The 19,610-nt window shown below is 42.5% G+C and overlaps 1 protein-coding gene across 1 annotated transcript; it reads left to right on the top strand.

Annotated features, from left to right (window-relative positions):
* Positions 1 to 425: 425 nt before the first annotated feature.
* On the top strand, positions 426 to 19,231 carry LOC108714707 (coiled-coil domain-containing protein 3). Its single transcript, XM_018259157.2, has 3 exons — positions 426 to 2,175; positions 17,245 to 17,419; positions 18,423 to 19,231. The coding sequence occupies exons 1-3, from the start codon at positions 1,817 to 1,819 to the stop codon at positions 18,702 to 18,704; spliced, it is 816 nt and encodes a 271-aa protein (XP_018114646.1). The 5' UTR covers positions 426 to 1,816; the 3' UTR covers positions 18,705 to 19,231.
* The last annotated feature ends 379 nt before the right edge of the window (positions 19,232 to 19,610 follow it).

The raw sequence follows: 19,610 nt of genomic DNA, 5'->3' as shown, positions 1-19,610 counted from the left end.
TTGGCACTTCCACATTTTCGGCTGCTCGGAATCGAAAATGGCCGCAAATGGCGCTCGGGCCCGGGACACTTGTCTCCCCTGTCCCCCCCTGATGGCGGCCCTGACCCCTGATAGTCACACCTAGGGTTGAGTTGTGTTTTCCTCAAAAATTCGAGTTTTCGAGTTGTATTTTTGGTCAAAACTCACATTTTTGGGTTACAAAAAAAACTTGAATCTATCGAGTTTTTTTGAATCTCTTGAATATTCGAGATTTATTATACCCCAAACCTGGAAATAGCTAGAATCTGAAAATAACCATCTGTCAAGGTCATGGAGGAGTCAAAGGCAAAGGTCCCTTGAACCATTTGAAGAGGTTAACAGCCTGCTTGATGTTCAAGATTTTTCTGAGGGTTTTGCCGAAAACTCAAATGATTCGAGTACTTTGAGGTTTTTTTCCACTGAAAACTCGATCAATTCGAGTTTTCGGGTTGTGGGACTCGAACTCGCAGAATCAGGTTTTTCACATTGAGTTTTTCTCATTTTCCAGTTTCTAGTTCATTCAAGTTCATCGAAGTTTGATGAATAACCCCCCTAAAGTCATGTGGAGTTGGAAGTAACGTGATCGTGACAAAAGGCTAACTAAAAAGTTGCTATACTAAAACTTAACTAAAGGTAAACCACTCCTTCAAATGTTTCTAGTAGTATTAAGGCATGGGGATCTCAACTGTGGAAAGTTGACTCCATAACCCAAGCATTCTGTATAATACTGCAGATCCCATGCCAGAATAGAGATCTCTCTGCAGCCTGAAGAAAAGACTCCTTGTAGAAATATATGGTTTGCATTAGAATGTTCCATGCAAATATGTCTCACATTGTACAGCTCCCTCCGCCTGGAGCAGTGTGCAACCAGACATACAGAACCAGTTTTACTCTCTTTTTTCCCCCTTTTCTTCAAAAAAGAAAAATGTGCATATCTTTAAAGACGGGGGGGAATGCTGTACATTGGCCAGATTTCTACTAGATCATAAAATGATTTGCAAGATTACAGACATTTTATGGGATAACGTTGCTTAAAATTAGTTTTTTTCCCATGTTTCGGAGTGTGTTATTTTGCACGGGTGATATACATAAAAGTTGCAGGCGATTGTGTTATAAAAAGCTGTGCTGGGATTGCTTCTAGTCTGCTTGGGAGTGAGTATTAGGAAGCCTAAGCAGTTATAGGATCCTGCACTTTCTCATATCTCGGCTGCATAAAACACACACAGACTCTGAAAACTGATCCTTTTCTGTTTTCTCTGGAATTTGCAGCCTGTTCAATAGGCTCTAATGAGCGTCAGCCTTTGCCTGTTGCAGGAGCCTCAGCATCACACAGAGCTAGGCAAGGTTTCCAAAGCTAACCACAAGCATCCCCAGCCTTTGTCTTCAGATGGATGGAGACTTGAGCCACAGAGAGTCACCAGAGTGAGTGACCTGGAGCACAAGGGACATTTTTTGGCACTGGGCTTGGAAGGGAGATACACATTACTGTTGACGAAGAGGAATTCTCCATCAGCTTTTCTATTTTTATAAGTGGATTTCATCAAAGCCAAAAATACTTTTCCCCACAAAGCCAAAAGGAATCTCCCCCGTGTCTCTGCAGGGTTCATCTCTTATCTTGGAAGCTTCCCTTGTCTCTGCTTTATTTTTATTGGCCGCTAAATTGATGTGTTCATATATTTTCTAGCTCTGGAGTTGGATTGCTTCTGCTTCCCACAAGCTTGCTTGGAAATACACCAGTCAGAGCCTTATTCAAGGGTGTCCTGTTGTTGTGTAGTTTGTATTGGCCACTGGACCAGTTATGATGAAGGCATTGATCTTCCTCTGCCTGGTCAGCCTGCCTGGACTTTTGGATGGGTGTCAGTTGCCCCATGACTGGAGACCACAAACGGAAGCCTGCAGAGCGGAGCTGGTGGAGACTGTAGTGTTTGCCAAGGTCTTGGCTCTGCACAAAGACAGCTACAGTGTGTACAACTACTTACCTTGGCAGTACAACTCAGACCTCTTCTTCTCAGCTGAGATTGAGCTGCTGTGTGACCAGGCCTGGGGCAGTATGTTGGAGGTACCCGCTGGCTCCAGGCTGAATGTGACCGGACTGGGATACTTCCCGTGCCATTCCTATACAGTCATGGAGAACAATTCCTATTACTTCTTCCTAAGGTAATATCTTCCTGCTCAAAAATCCTATATTGGTACCAAGTGGAGACAGGCAGCAGTAAAATTATCTGACCTTTCTATTACCAGTTTAACCTTATGAGACCTTTGTGATTTATGACTTCCCACATCGGGGCAGAAGGGATCTAGATATTTCTGTAGATGTTGCCCATTGGTCTGTAGTTGTGCCTCTCCTTTACTCTGCTCCACTTGCATGGAAAGAGTTAAAACTCATGTAGCTAAAATATTCCAAGCTAGAACATACCTTGAGCTGTCAGTCCATATATCTGTCAGCAGTGGTTCCTCCTAATGTGACTCTGCCTGTATCTCACGTTCAGTTTAATGGGTGAATCGGCTGTAAGGTATTTTTTGTGCAGTTACTGTTTTGGAATTCTAAAGTTACACAGTTTGGGTTGAAAAACGACACCTGTCCATCATGTTCAAGCTTTTAGTTTATATACCCAGCACCACAGAGCAGCACAATGGCTCAGTAGTTAGTAGTTAGCACTGCTGCTGGGGGTCCTGACTTTGATTATAATCTGCAAGAGTCCCTATGTTCTCCCTGTGTCTAGGGGGTTTCCTCTGGGTACCCCAGTTTCCTCCTGACACACATCACACATATACAGGCAGGTTAATTGGCTCCTGATGAAACTATATATATGATGCGGATGCATTAATGTGCTAATAAATAAATTATTGACTTTCAATACGGTGTGCGTGTAACCTTGGAATGCTATATATATATATATATATATATATATATATATATATATATATATATATATATATATATATATATGATAGGGCAATGATGTAAAGGGCATGTAAAGGCAAAAAAAATAAAATCCCATTTTTACTTTTTATAATGAAAAACAAACCTATCTCCAATATACTTTTATTAAAAAATATTTTTATAAGAAACCTAACTGTTTGCAGTGAAATTCTCCTTTCGTTTACTGCCGTGGATCCAAATTGTCAGATGGTCCCTAACTGCTCTGCAGGGAAACAATCATACTTATGAACAGCAGGGGGAGCCCCCCCCCACTACTTCCCAGCCATGCAGAACTCAAGCAGCTTTGTTTGTTTCCCTGTAGAGCAGTCGGCGACTGTGTAGAGATTTGTATTGGATTTTATTTTTGCCTTTACATCTCCTTTACTGTTTCCAACTCCAGCTGCAGGGACAAAGATCATGGAGCCAGATTTAAACAGATAAACTGGGATTCTATTTGGAGGATTACTTTGCTGCAGCCACTGGTTCTGCAGAATTGGAGAAAGTTATAAAAACTATAAAATCCACATTAGATTATATGACAACACAGGACCCAGTGCAGTCTGCATATTCTGTTTTGATAATTTATGATGATCCCTAAGCAGCCCAGACCACAATGAGCATGTGCACAGTCTTGGTCTTGCAAAGATGTTTAACAAAGTTACAAGATGGTGACCCCCCTGTGGCCAACTTTGAAAGCATAAATCATTTGTTTGATTGGGCTTGTGGTGCAGTAAGTTCATGTTTATGTTTAGTATACAAAATACAGAATTTCTAGCCTTATTCTATTTTAGACTTTACTTCCCCTTTAACCTAAGGTTTCCCTGTTCTGAGCATGCTCCACCAGCTTTATGAATCACAAAATGGTTCCGAATGGTTATGAATGCTGGAATCTGTAGTTCTAGATCTAGATCTATGCCATAGTTGTTCTCTGAGTTTCCTAGAAAGTGTTATATTTTATCCCAACTCAAATCATTTCTACTCTTTTGTTTATTTGGCTTGTCTTTCTTTATTGTTTTTCTACCATTTCTGCTGGGGGGCTGTTCCTCCCTTAACTGTTTCTGCTGGTGGACTGTTTTGTTCTGTATTCTTTAACCATCTCTGGTACAACATTCTACTGTTTATTCCTCATGCATCCCTTCTGATGAAATATACCATTCTGCATCCCTCAACCATCTCAGCTCTTATGCCTAAACCCTCTGTTTCTGCTGGAATGTTATGTTCTTTGTCCTTCAACCATGACTGCCTATGGTTTTTTTTTAATGTTTAGCAGTATAAACACCACCATGTGTGCCTTTAAAAACACTGATGCCAGTGGGACTTTGATAGGTAATACTGTCAGGAAACCAAGAGCCACCATGGCTTATCATGGGTCCCTTGTCATTTTAAAAGGTTTAGTGAGGACCAAGAAGGAGGATGAGGTGGGAAATTGACAGGATATGTGATTGGCAAACAGAAAAACTTTACTGAAGGACCAGACAGGGTATACAAGTGGGCAAATGGAAAGGTGATGTAAAAGATAAGGAACAGTAGATCAACAGTCTCAGAGTCCAAGTTTAGAAAAATGGTGAAGGCAACCCAGAATATAAGCGAGGTCAGACAAGCCAAAGATGTACTAAGATGAGGACAAACACAGTTGCAGGAAGGCCTACTACAGGAAGAGAGACCAATAGCAAGGATGACCTATGAGTTGGAAAGCTACTTGCCATCAGTGGTGCTTTAGAGGTTTAAATAGGGCATTGCCTTCCTAGAACATTTTGCTCTCATCAGGAGAGGAAGGCTTCATTGTGTGTCAAGGTAACCAATCAAGGCAAGAGAAGTTTAGAACTCTTAGAAGCAGAGCCACTAGAAGCACTTGGTATGACCCATGGTATGAACTCTTGTTCTTATCTGTTGTTTGAGATGGTGTGAAGCATGCCTCTTGTCTTCCCATGAGTAGGTCACTGCCTGAGTTCTTTGTACCATCTAACCTGCAAGCACATTGTAGGTGTAATAAAGGCACTGCAACTAGACCACTCTATCCCTCTAGGTAAAGTTGTTTGCCAACAAACAGTGATGGTACTGCCCTTTCAATCCCTAGAATAATAGTTGCAGTTAATCAGGTCAGAGTTTTCCATCTGTTCAACTGTAGCACAAAAACAAAAGGCAGTCCATTTGTCCAGATGTTGGTGGTACGGTACCTACACCTCTATGTATACAGTACCAGATGCAGAGAACTTTTACCCCTGAATAAATATCTTTTGTGGTATCTGGTGCTATGCTGAAGGACCCACGCCTGCTTCAAGGGTCAGACAATCCAATGGAGAAAATGTCAGCAGCACACTGAGGATTTGAAAGAGTGTGAGGTTTATTGAACCCTAAATATACATAAGAAAGGCATCGTTTCAGGCCTGAAAAAGTGTGAGATTTATTGAACCCAAAAACATACAAATGAAAGGCAATGTTTCATGCCTGAGAGGCAGCCAAACAATGGACTTCTGACACTTGCCCTTTCATCTCTCTCCAGAGTTGGTTGAAGCACAACCAACTGAAGCTGCTTTGGCACTGAATTTTTTTTAGCAGAGGTAGGAATCGAAACTCATGATCTTTTGGACTCGGGAGGCCTCTGAAATGTTGCCTTTCTTTTGTATGTTTTGGGTTCAATAAACCTCACACTTTTTCGAATCCGCAGTGTGCCGCTGACATTATCTACACCTCTATGTATGGGCATCGCTAGAAAATCTATGTACTGTACTTTGTCATTGTTCCTCCGCAGATATTAGCACTGAGTATGGGTTTCCTATCCTATGAGTTTAGAAAATGAATGTGTGAACTTGTGTTTTAGAGCCTCACAAGGATTTCCCGTTAAAATAGGCAACAGTTTTGGCCTGTTTTATCTCATCCACATGTGGCCAAATGAAGGCTAGAATGTGGCCTCCCACAGCCGTCAATTCTACATAGCAAATTATTTCTACATAGCAAATGATTTTGCTTCATATACACAAAGAGCTTGTATTCTGCCAAAGCAGGCGGCAGGGCTGTCAAACAGAAAGATATAACTGATTATTCACTCCCTACTCTGTGAAACTCAACAAAGCGCTCACAGACCATGTGCAGGACACATGGAAGCAAAGCTCATACAAAGCCCCAAACTAAAGATCTGTGACTTACATCTGGAAAGCTACAATATAATGTTTTCCTTCTCATTCGCATATCCTTCCATATTTTCACAGCCAATTTGTTTTTACCTTGGGCAATGTGCCTACAAACGGCAACCAATACAAACAGTAATTAAAAAAAACTGAACAGTAATTGCAGGTCAAGGTCATGTATTGCCATTGAAGGTCCAGGGTTTCTTCTTCATCACTGTTATACGTTGTTTCTGTATCCACAGCTTGAGTGTAGAAGTGAAAAGCAAATTGTGGACAAAACAAGGTTTAGCAAAGAGTTTGACCTGAGAGGTCCAATGCCACGGGGGGGGGGGCATTATAATAATGAGGACAATAGTTACCGGGGTTTCAATATAGAGTCATATAGAAAACAGTACCATACCTTGATAGTTTTTCAAGGAAGGGCCTTCTTGAAACATCAAAAATTGGGTGCAAATTTCTCACCCTGATTCAGTGTTATTAATTTGAATTTGATTCTGAAAGGTAACGGAAGCCAGTGCAGGGATTGACAGAAGGGTGAGGCAGAGGAGAAGAGGTTGCTGAGGTGTATGAGCCTCGCAGCAGTGCTCATTATGGACTGGAGAAGTGACAGTCTCTGGAGGGGAAAGCCAATTAAAAGAGAGTTACAGTAGTCTAGACGTGATATGACGAGAGAGCGAATAAGAATTTTGGCAGCATCTTGGGTGATAAATGCTCGTATTTTGGATATGTTCCTTAGGTGGAAGTGACATGATTTAATAAGTGACTGGATATGAGGAGTGAATGACAGGGCAGAATCTAGGATAACCCCAAGGCACCGGGCCTGGGGAGAGGGGGTGATAGTGGAATTGTTAGCTATGATGGATACTTATGGGATGTTACTGGTGTTAGTTGGAGGAAAGAGAACCATTTCAGTTTTAGAGAGGTTTAATTTAAGGTAGCGTTGCGTCATCCAGGTAGAGATAGCGAAAAGGCAGGAGGAGACGCGAGTTAGGAGTTCTGGGTTGAGATCAGGAGATGAGAGATAGAAGGAACGATTGGTGATGTAAGAAGAGAACCAGGACAAGGCTGTGTCATGAAGGCCAAGTGACTGGAGGGACTGGAGGAGGAGAGGGTGATCTACAGTGTCAAATGCGGCTGAGAGATCAAGCAGTATTAGTAGTGAGAAATGATTGTTGGCTTTAGTGGTTAAAAGGTCATTAGTTAGTCGAGTCAGGGCAGTTTCTTTCCGTGGAGTGTTGTGGCTTAAAACCAGATTGTAGGGGGTCCAGCAAGTTATTGTCAGAGAGGAATGAGGTTAGTCAGTTGTAGACTAGGCGCTCAAGTAGTTTAGAGATGAAAGGTAGCAGAGAGATACAGTAGGTCGGAGGTTGTCAAGATTGGAGGGATCAAGAGAGGGTTTTTTCAGAATGGGGGTGACAAGAGCATGTGTTAGTTGAGAAGGAAACAGTCCAGCTGAGAGCGAAAGATTAAATAGGCGAGTTAAGGCTTTGATTAGACAAGGATTGGTATTGCGGAGAAGTTTTGAGGGAATTGGATCAAGCGGGCAGGTGGTAAGGTGAGAAGAGGCCAAAAGCTTTGAGACTTCCTCATCAGTGACAGGGGTGAAGGAGCACAGGAGAGACTGGGGAGTGTGGAGGCAAGTGGCACGTGGCACTAGGCACGTGATAGGGTGTCTGTGTAGCCTGTGTGATCAAGGTGTAGCTGAAACCCTATTAATGGCTGCTCTAGGCAAGTGTTAGGTGCAGGAACAAGGAGGTAGCAATCTAGGAGCCTAGTACAGGTTGGGACAAAGGTATACTCCCCTTTAAAGGGCACAGCTTTACATCTATGAATGGGTCTAGGGCTTGTGCCTACCATGGGATAATTAGCACTATAGACTATAGATTATAGAAGCAAGATGTTTGTTTCTAACTGACAGTAGACTGATAAAAAAATTACTTTTGATTGTCAGGGGCGTTATTTGACCTCTCCTTGTTTTCCAAGTAAAGATTATACTGGACCCCTTCTGGTTCCTTTTGGAATTGGTGGAATTTGCTCTTGTATTGGGGCCCTGTGATTTCTAATGGCGGCCCTGCTCCTGACTAAAGAATATTGCATGGCACAGTGTGGCTCATTTATAAACTTCGCGCAAGGGCAAAATGAATCGCACAGTGAATATATTTGCACTGCGCATGGTTATATTTATAAAGCTGGATAAGAGTGCTGGACTTAATGTACAAACTGAATTGCAATTTTTTTTGCACTGCAAATGTCCATAAGAGCTTTTTAAATATGGCAAAAATGGCAATTGCGAATACTCTGCGTTTGAGTTACGCCACAACTTTGGTGGCTGAGAAAATATTTGCAAAACAGTTTCGCAAATTGCAAGTCTAAATTACTGTCAATGCTATTTTCATGCACAACAACCTCGCACACTGGGCGCAAACACCTCATCTCATTCGCGAAAATGTATTCACAATGCGAATCTGCAAAAACCGGAAAGATGGGCACAGCAGTGCAATATTTTAGCATTATGGAAAAATCCTGGGCAATACAACCGTTTGCAAATAAATATGCGCTGTGCAAACTTTAGAAATGACCCCCACTGTGTTCCTGAATGTAGAGTCCTGCACGGGTCCATTTTTTGGGACGCTTACCCGCAACCTGCAATCCGCATCCCGGACCTGCAACCTGCATTCTTACCCGCTTGGACCCGCTACCCGACCCGCAAGTACCTTATCCGCAACCCGAACCCACGACCCGCTGACCATCAAGAATCAGGAAGTGCTGTCATTGTAAACTGGAAGTGACATCATCGGAAGTAGTCGTGATCAGAAAAGAAGGAGTAAAACAGGAAGTGCTGTCATTGTAAACCGGAAGTGACGGCAATGACTGTATACTATATATAAATATGTATACAAGTCTTATGGGAATGATATAAAATACTGCAGAATATGTTGGCACTGGCACCATCGCCTGATCTATGAGAAATATGGCACACAACGATGAGATCATAGGAGAAAAAACATGGAGGACCAAGTTACTAAAAATAACCTTATGTTGCAGAGAAGAAGACAAAGAACATTTATGAAGGGCAGTGGGACCCTTTCACGGTGAACCAGGGTGGTCAAACCTCCCATTCCAAAAGCATCCACTTTCCATTTAGTTGAACTAGAGAGTTGTGTTACCTGCATCAGCACCAACACAACTCTCTGCCCAGATGGCACTTCTTCCATTCAGGTGGAAGTGACTTGATACTGTGGAGAACATTATGATTCTCCTTGGACCCTCATAATCCAAACACCTCCCTCTGCTGTTGTCACTATGAAGTAGCATTGTTCCAAGATTTTAGTAATTTTATTATGAGGAGAGGTAACTAGAGAAAAAGAGCAAAGAATGAAAGAAGGGATAGTGGAGGAAAAAATGAATTGATAAGGCTGATACCGTAGGCCAGGGATCCCCAACCTTTTCAACCCGTGAGCAACATTCAGAAGTAAAAGGAGTTGGGGAGCAACATTAACATTACAAATGTTATTGGGGTGCCAAATAAGTGCTGTGATTGGCCATTTTGCAGCCCCTATGTGTATTGTCAACCTACATTGAGGCTCTTTTTGGCATTACACCTGGATTTTATGCAACCAGAACTTGCCTCCAAGTCAGGAATTTAAAAATAAGCACCTGCTCTGAGGCCACCGAGAGCAACATCCAAGGGGGTGGAGAGCAACATGTTGCTCACGAGCTACTGGTTGGGGATCACTGCCGTAGGCTATAGCGGGTTATCTGGTGAATAAGAATAATAGGGCTCTTGGAGAGAACAATGAAGGACTCTGGGTGACTGTACTGATAGATCTGTTTAAAGGAGAAGCAAAGTCATCCTGCACTTGGGGTGCCAAATGTTAGGCACCCCCAAGTGAATGTTTTACCATATACCCTGGGCTGGTTCTCCTATCAGCAGAAAACTGCACCGGCCCAGGGTTATACCAGTGAGCACCACGGAGCCATCCTCTTCCGTCTTCTTCTTTCTGCAAATTTCCCGGGGCAAACGCATGCGCAGTTGAACGAAATAGGCGACTTTTTTCGTTCTACTGCGCATGCATAGCCGCCCGAAAAAAGAGGAGGATGGAAGAGGATCGCTCCGTGGTGCTCACTGGTATAACCCCGGCCTGTTGCAGTTTTCTGCTGATAGGGGTTCAGGTAAGTCAATACAATCAATTGGGGGTGCCTAACATTTGGCACCCCAAGTGCAGGATGACTGTCCTTCTCCTTTAAGAATAAATCCAATAGCAGTTATATTTTTTAACAATAACCATTTAGAACTCAGGATGGGGTTTTGAAGATCTTAGGACCCTTATGAATTGAGGAAGGACCCATCTATTATGCAAATGTTTGTCTTAAAGGCCATAATGCAAGTAGAATACAAATAACTTGACACAAAATAAGGGAAACCTGGATGTGACCTTGGACGAACCATTTGATTTCCTTATGGCTAAAACATGGATCTCTATGTAAACTCTATGGACAGGAAATCAGTCTGGGCATATTTGGGTTGGAATCAGTGGGACTTTGTTGGTGCACAGCCTAAGGCATCTGGTTTATCTCAGTTGGTCTTTTGAAATACATACATGGAAACAGGTCCTTGTACTTAAAGGAAAACTATACCCCCAAAATGAATATTTAAGCAACAGATAGTTTATATCATATTAAGGGGCATATTAAAGAATCTTACCAAACTGGAATATATATTTAAGTAAATCTTGCCCTTTTGCATCTCTTGCCTTGAACCCCCATTTAGTGATAGTCTGTGTGCTGCCTCAGAGATCACCTGACCAGAAATACTACAACTCTAACTGTAACAGGAAGAAGTGTGGAAGCAAAAGACACAACTCTGTCTGTTAATTGGCTCATGTGACCTAAGAAGTTTGTTTGGTATGTTTGTGTGCACGGTAAATTGTACAGTCCCAGGGGGCGGCCCTTATTTTTGAAAATGGCAATTTTCCATTTATGATTACCCAATGGCACATACTACTAGAAAAGTATATTATTATGAAAATGGTTTATTTACATGTAGCAGGTTTTTACATATGAGTTGTTTTATGCAATATCTTTTTATAGAGACCTTGATTTGGGGGGTATAGTTTTGCTTTAATACTAGCTCTAACTTGGAGTTAACCTGGCCACAGACGCAAAGATCCGATCGTACAAATCAACGTACGATCGGACTTCCCCATCTCCCGACTTGCCACTAACCATTTCGATCAAATAAAGTACAAAAGAACAGATCAGCCGTTGTTCTGCCCCCACAGCAATTGTACGAAAGTTATGTCCGACAAAAACTGGTGACAGTCTCCCACTGAAAATCATATGATCGGCAATACATGCAGACAGGCCCGGATTTGTGTAAAGGCCACCTAGGCCCGGAACTAGGGCGCCAGGATTTTAGGGGGGCGGCATGCTGCCAACCACACCCACATTGGTTCAAAAACACTGGTGATGCGCTGAAAATACAATCATTTTTTAAATTTCCTGTGTGCAGGGGTGCTTCGCCAATGAGGCGAGTTGAGGCTGTCGCCTCAGGCGGCAGCGCCCCACTAGGTTCCAGGGGCAGCAAAAATGCTGCTCCTGGTACTTTAAGAGTAAATTTCCGGGAGAGGGGGGGCAGCAACAACTGCTGCTGCCTCAGGTGGCGGAGGGGCCAGGATCGCCCCTGCCTGTGTGCCAATCCTCATTGCTCCTGTCCAGATAATGAAAATTTACACGAATAAAGCAGAGGGGACAGGGGGCGACGAATAACAGTGGGCCTACTATGTAAATCCGGCCCTGCATGCAGAGATATTACCCGCAGCCGACAGAAATCGTTTAACCTGTCTGATCGAACGACCGATCTCCGCCGGACGAAAAATGTCGGGACTTTCCACAGACGGTCTGAAAATCGTACAAATCAGATCTTTGTGTCTATGGCCAGCTTTAGATCAGGGCTACTTTGACCACACCTAGTGCTTACTGTAATTAGTGTGTAGTGGACTTCTAACAGGTGGAAACCCACACAAATACCCAGCGTTAGCTCCATTTATTCATTTCTCCTTCACATACACATGCAGTCTCAATCTCGTGCACTATGGCAGCACTTTAGTGTAGTTAGAATGAGCCACCCCATCGGGTAAATGAATCCTGGTCACAATATTACATTACACAACAACTATATTGTCCCTTTAAGTGTATAGGTAAGGGCCTATGTCTGATAAAATCTCGATATATCTAAATATTTCATTTTGCCCAGTAAACAAATTTCCCCCATAAGATTTTGTATATATGAGCAAGTCTCTCCATCCAAAAAACACACCTTGTAAAGCATTCAGAAGCTGGCTGTGCAGAAACTCTCCTGTCTTCCCAGAAAAAGGAAAATCTCCGGAATCTTGTTCAGGTCACCAGTGACTATAAAAAGGAGGAATGCATCTGACTGTTACAAAAACAAGTCTGCATAAATTCAGCTTCGTTACAGGTTTCTACTAAGTCTTCACCACAACAAATGACATGGCAGCTGTGTTATCATTAGTAGCCAATTAGGAAGTCCAAGCACGTGGCTGATTAGTTATTCATTAAATAAATGCTGTGTGGCTGAATTCATTCTCTGCAGGACAAATCTCAAATGATACTGATCAGCCAGGTTTTATATGTGGTCAAAAGTAGCAGGATAAAATGGCAATTGGCAGTCAGTAAACTGAAACAAACCAATTGCAAGAATGCATAAGCAGAAACAAACCAATTACCACCAATGTAACATGCACAAATTAGCTATAAAAAATGCCTCAAACTGATGTAGGAACCCATAGGTAATGTGCCCCTATGGCTTTAAATCCATACACTTTCTGATCTCCCTAGTTGCTGGGCAGATGCCCATGTAGCTAGTTGTAATTTACATTTACCAGTTATTGGACAAGAGGTGCTGTTACTACTTCCTGTCACATTGTGGTATAGTGAGTGAGAAGGAGTGGATCTTCCTCTTTGGATTCTGATTGCTGATCCAGCTGGATGTTTCCACGGAGCCTGGGTACAACAAGGCCCAGAAAAGCCATGTGCTGTAGAAGGACCTGAATCTCTAGAGAGATAAGTCGGGGAGCAGGGACCCGGTGAATAGGGTTGCCACCTTTTCTGGAATAAAATACCGGCCTTCCTTTATATTTATCTTTTTTCCCTATTAATAACATTAGAATGAGACTAGTGAGTGGCAGGAATATAATTGTTATCGACTCTCTAGGAGAGTGAGATAGAAAGGTAAGAGAGAGAGAGCAGCTTTGTGCTCCAACAAGGAGGTGTAGCAGGGAGCAGCTTCCCAGGCTGTAAGATTTGCCTACAGTGAAGGGACACAGTGTATAGGGTGTCAGGTGGTGATGGGCAAATTTACGAACTAATTTCGTCACTAATTTTGCGAACTGGTGAAACAATTTGCGAAACAGCGACTTTGGCGGCTGCGACAATTCGCCGGTGTCAAAATGGCCATCCATTTATCGCCATCTGCATCAAAATTGGCGCCAGTGAATTTTTGCGGCAAATTTGCAAACGGGCAAATTTGCAGCGAATTCGCGGCTGGCAAATAAATTCGCCCATCACTAGTGTCAGGCTTTAGGTTCTCCTCCCTGACCACTGCACTGGGTGAGATCCAGACCACGTGTGAGGTATTTCTGCCTGGCGGTGCTGTACTGCCTTACTACATCCTCAGGGAATGTACCTGCATCTACCTCTGATATACTGTCTGAGCTGTGTGCTTTTATATTCTGCAAATGCTGATGTAAGAACCCTGTGGATCATTTGTCTATGACAAATAAAAGTTTGTTCTGCAAGAACCTCCTGGTGCCCATTTCTTTATTGGTTAAAGCACAGCAGCCTGTGAGAGTTGTAGTTGAACCACACTGCACCTTAATTTCTTCCACTTTGTGAAGGCCCTGCCTTATGTGTTAGAGTCCAGTGTAACCCATACTGTAGTATATTAGCTGGTGATTAAGCCTGTTGGCCTGTACAGTCCAAAATGTGTTCTATTAAAAGCAGTGAGTTGGGAGATCAGAACTGAATGCTGGCGATACTTCATTTTAAAAACAATTCTTAGGATCAAAGTTAAAACAACTGAGCAGAGTAAATGGGTGCTAAATCCCTTAGGAATGCAAGATAATCCATGTGCTGGAGGGTATGTGTGCCAGGAGCCCCTTCCATAAATACACACAATAATCCCAATGGGGTGCAACTGCCACTGTGCACTGAACTGTCCCAGGCCCCCGGCAGTCAGGGGAACTCTCCACCTTTTGTGGTAGCCAGAGTTAGAGATCCAGGGGCCCCAGGCATTGCAGAGAGACTAGAGCCCCAATCAACCAGACAAAAATGAATGTCCCTCAACGATGTCCAACATGTGTCCTTTTAACTACCTATATCTGTAGTTATAGTTCAGCAACAGCTGGAGAACCGCAGGCTGAAGATCACCGATCAAGTTGCATTAACAGAGACACCAATTTTACAGCCAACACCAGTTTTCGTAAATAAGTGCTCCCCTACCCGAGCATTCTCACCAATCATTATTCACCTATAGCAAGTATTTCTATTGTTCTAAAGGGGCTGCATTATGGACCTTTCCAAAATATAATATGGATTGATCCCAAGTGATATGTAGCAGAACACTCGTGTCCATACAGAGAAGCAGCAGATGATGTGAACCATCAACCTATTCCAATGTGTAGTACAACAGATCACTGCTTCTCCTGGGTCCCCTCATCTCAACGTCCTCAGTTCTTTCCTGCTTCCCATTAATATTGGCTGGAATCAGGAAACTGCAACCCGGATTCCTATGGGACCACTTATACTTCACAGGTTGATATTGAACACGTTCCCAGCTCCAGGCACTGTGTGTTTATATCAGTATCTGCTCCTCCCCAAAACTGATTTGGTGCCAGAAAACAATGAATGAGCAGAAATTCTATGATTCACTTGTACTGGTGAAGAAACCTACTGCCAGTCTTAGTTTTATTATACAATATAATATAATATAATATAATACAGTCATAAACTGTAAATAAAATCCTTGTTAATGGTGCTTAGCAATGTCATCAGTTATTATCGGTGTTTGGTGATATCACATACCTTTTTGACAAAATGTATAATGTGTAGAAGCCTTTATATGGTTAGTAAGGGGTACATTATCCCTCATAATACACGAGTAACTCAGCCTGCAGCCTTGTGCCTTTATATGGTCTCAGAACCCCTCAGTGACTTCGAATATCCTTGTAATTTAGAGTAGGGGGTACATTATCCCTTATAATACATGAGTGATACTCAAAGATCCCTGTATAACTCAGCCTGCAGCCTTGTGTCTTTATATGGTCACAGAACAACCCCTCAGTGACTTCTAATATCCTTATCATTTACAGTAGGGGGTACATTATCCCTTATAATACATGAGTGATACTCAGAGTTCCCTGTATAACTCAGCCTGTAGCCTTGTGCCTTTATATGGTCACAGAACAACCCCTCAGTGACTTCTAATATCCTTATTATTTACAGTAGGGAGTACATTATCCCTTATAATACATGAGTGATACTCAGAGTTCCCTGTATAACTCAGCCTGCAGCCTTGTGCCTTTATATGGTCACAGAACAACCCCTCAGTGACTTCTAATATCCTTATCATTTACAGTAGGGGGTACATTATCACTTATAATACATGAGTGATACTCAAAGTTCCCTGTATAACTCAGCCTTGTGCCTTGTGCCTTTATATGGTCACAGAACCCCTCGGTGACTTCTAATATCCTTATCATTTACAGTAGGGGGTACATTAGCCCTTATAATACATGAGTGATACTCAGAGTTCCCAGTATAACTCAGCCTGCAGCCTTGTGCCTTTATATGGTCACAGAACCCCTCAGTGACTTCTAATATCCTTATCATTTACAGTAGGGGGTACATTATCACTTATAATACATGAGTGATACTCAAAGTTCCCTGTATAACTCAGCCTGCAGCCTTGTGCCTTTATATGGTCACAGAACCCCTCAGTGACTTCTAATATCCTTATCATTTACAGTAGGGGGTACATTATCACTTATAATACATGAGTGATACTCAAAGTTCCCTGTATAACTCAGCCTGCAGCCTTGTGCCTTTATATGGTCACAGAACCCCTCAGTGACTTCTAATATCCTTATCATTTACAGTAGGGGGTACATTATCACTTATAATACATGAGTGATACTCAAAGTTCCCTGTATAACTCAGCCTGCAGCCTTGTGCCTTTATATGGTCACAGAACCCCTCAGTGACTTCTAATATCCTTATCATTTACAGTAGGGGGTACATTATCACTTATAATACATGAGTGATACTCAAAGTTCCCTGTATAACTCAGCCTGCAGCCTTGTGCCTTTATATGGTCACAGAACCCCTCAGTGACTTCTAATATCCTTATCATTTACAGTAGGGGGTACATTATCCCTTATAATACATGAGTGATACTCAGAGTTCCCTGTATAACTCAGCCTGCAGCCTTGTGCCTTTATATGGTCACAGAAAAACCCCTCAGTGACTTCTAATATCCTTGTAATTTACAGTAGGGGGTACATTATCCCTTATGATACATAGAGTTCACATTGAATGAACAAGCCCACCCTCATTTTCTGTTTGTGTCACTACAGTTAGAGCTTACCCATCTTAGCCTGAAATGATTAATAAAGCCCGATTGATACGTCTTTATTATTTTAGACATGGGAACTGGATCATTTTATTCTACTGGTTCTCTCTGATTTTTCTGGCAGCGATAGCAATATTGTCGATTGTCTACTAGAGTAGAGGCACATCTGGAGTTTGTGAAGCCAATTGCCTTAAGGGACCCATGCTCCAGTGGTCTGTGCTTGGGAAGAGTCACTAACACTATGCACTGTATATATATTGTATATATTGTATAATGCTGTTCTTGTAGTGATGTAGTGCTGTGACATCATAGTACAATGGTCACACAATGATATAAATACTGTGGGACAAATGTACTAGGTATTTATATGTATGTGTGTAAGACTTGAAGCCGTTCTTACAAGGTGCTGCCATGTTACATTGAATTGGAATTTGTTCTAGTGAATAGCAGAGGGTGCCAAGATGATGGACCTACCTTCCCCTTGTTGTTTCAGTGCTCCATTCACTCTTCCCATTTTATCCCCACAGGATGGATGAGAACTACAACCTCCTTCCCCACGGAGTCAATTTCCAGGATCCCATTTTTCCAGACTCCCCTGAAAATCACCGCATGTTTGCGAGTCTCTTTCAGTTTTCCAACTGCTCTCCTGGAATTGAACCCCAAGTCTACACCCCGGACTGGGATGCCCAAGAGGATCACAGGGTGAGAGTGGAGGGAATCAGACAATCTGCTTTCTCTGTATTGCAATGGGACATATAGGGGGTTATTTATCAAAATCCAAATTTTTCAGATTTTTTAAAATAAAAGTCTGACCAACAGGGCCAGTACCTCTTTTTTTAGCCTACCCCTGGTCCAGACCCTTTTTCTCCCACCTGGACTCTGCTTTCTTCCCCCTTCACGAATGTAAATATGTGCCGGACGCGCGCGAATGGGCAGTTCCTGACGTGTGTGTGTATGCGCACTTGAGGCCCTACACACAAGGGGGTGAAGTGGCCAGCCAGGTTGCCTAGAGCCCCCGGCTGGCTTGGCCCGGGCCTGCTGACCAAACAAGGATCCACGATTTGACCTTATTTATTATTAAAAAAGCACGATTTAAAAGGATCGAGGGAAAACTTGATAAAAATATACAATTTTTTTGGAGTTTTTTCCCGAATTTTTTGGATTTTTGCCTGAAAAGCCCAAAATAGTCTGGCTAATTTCAGCTCAGACCATATAAACTTCCAAAAAGGATAGGGACCTCTGAGATTGACTTATATATAACCTAAGCAGGTCTGTTATGGCGGATTTTCGGATTGTGACATTTTGCATCCTCAGGGTATAATAAATTTCCATTAAAAATTCGGATTTTATAGTAAAAAAAATAGAATTTTTCCAGTTTGGACTTTAATGAATAACTCCCTTAGATAGGGAGTGTGGGTGTAAAGTAGACAATACAGGAAGGCTGGGGTGGTTTTAAGTGCTTTTATGTGTCACTGTATTGGCCACCCATCCAGTCATTCTCCTTCTATAACCCTAATTGTCCATGTCTGTCTTTGCATTTGCTGAACTAAAGCTGGCATATCGGGGAAAGATCCACTCGTTTGGTGATGTTGCCAAACGAGCGGATCTTTACGTCTATGGCCACCTTTAGGGTCTAAAGATGTTCCTACTACTTGCCTCACTCCCTCCATAGCGTATTATATTCACATCTTCCTCTTCCTGACAGCTCCTGTGTAGCACGGTGCAGAGAGCTCTGCTGGAAGAAGAGGAACGGGTGAAGAACCTGTCTCAGAAGGTCAGGATGCTGGAGAAAGCCAACGGGCATCTAAGAGAGAAAGTGAAAAACCTCAAGCGATCCTTGCGTCAGGCTACTATAGAGAATAAGGAGGCCTTGCAGGCCAAGTGTCTCAATGACAAGGAGAACAGTGGCAAAGACTCAAAGACAGGCAACCATAAGAAGGTCCTGGCGAGAGCACCTAAGAAACCCACAGGAAACGGGTTGGACTAAGCTGTGATTCTGAAGCATTTCTTAGACCAAAATGGCTGAAGAAGCCCAGAGAACTAAAATAACATTCTGATACAGCAGGTGCATATTCCGAGTCAGTATTATAGATAAAAGAATCTTATTTGTGAATCTTTGGGTGCCTTATTCACTCAAATGAGTTATGGGATCTTGAATGGACATGCCTAGGGTTGCCAGCTTTCTAACAGTGGAGACTGGGCGGGGCTGTGTCAAAGAGGGTGGAGCCGTTTGTAGAGGGCGGGGAGTGACATAAGTGCAGCGATGATGCAGCGATCGCGATTGGCCGATTGCCGTGTCAATCATGGGGAAGTTTTGACCCGGGCAGCCCTTCAAAATACCATGCTGTCCGGATCAAAACCGGACAGGTGGCAACCCTAGACATGCCAGCCAATCGTAATAGAGGATAACTTACTACCTAGAACAGGCCCAGAATTGTAAAAGGATAAGCAAACCTTTAAAATAAGTTAATGTAAAATTTATGAGCGTGCTATTCTAAGAAATTTTAAAATGTACCTTCATTATTTATTTTCTTCTTAATTCCAAGATATTAAGGGATACAATATGAATTAATTTTGTTACAGCAGCGCCATCTGCTGGTCATTTTCTGACCATTCTGACCAGCAAGTAGTCAAGGAAGTTGTCAGGCGAAAGAAAGCAGCCTGGTCTGATGTTCTTCTGGTTAGGAAAAAAATTAGAAACATTTCTCAAATCTTTCCTAACCAGAGGAACATCAGACCAGGCCTCTTTCTTTCTCCTGACAACTTCCTTGACTACTTGGTGGTCAGAATGGTCGGAAAATGACCAAAATAAATAAATAAGGAATGTAAATAAAAAAATACTAAAAGAATAGCACCCTCATCAATTTTACATTCACTTATTTTAAAGGTTTAC

Source organism: Xenopus laevis, chromosome 4L (genome assembly GCF_017654675.1).
Source record: "Xenopus laevis strain J_2021 chromosome 4L, Xenopus_laevis_v10.1, whole genome shotgun sequence".
NCBI lineage: Eukaryota > Metazoa > Chordata > Amphibia > Anura > Pipidae > Xenopus > Xenopus laevis.
Note: the sequence above shows the minus strand (reverse complement) of the source record. Positions and strands in the feature narration are given on the sequence as shown.

Excerpts from the sequence above, each read along its gene's own strand:
- LOC108714707 (XM_018259157.2), top strand. The coding sequence starts at position 1,817 with ATGATGAAGGCATTGATCTTCCTCTGCCTGGTCAGCCTGCCTGGACTT. Across the intron at positions 2,176-17,244 it reads TCCTATTACTTCTTCCTAAG|GATGGATGAGAACTACAACC; the intron begins GTAATATCTTCC and ends TTATCCCCACAG. Across the intron at positions 17,420-18,422 it reads ATGCCCAAGAGGATCACAGG|CTCCTGTGTAGCACGGTGCA; the intron begins GTGAGAGTGGAG and ends TCTTCCTGACAG.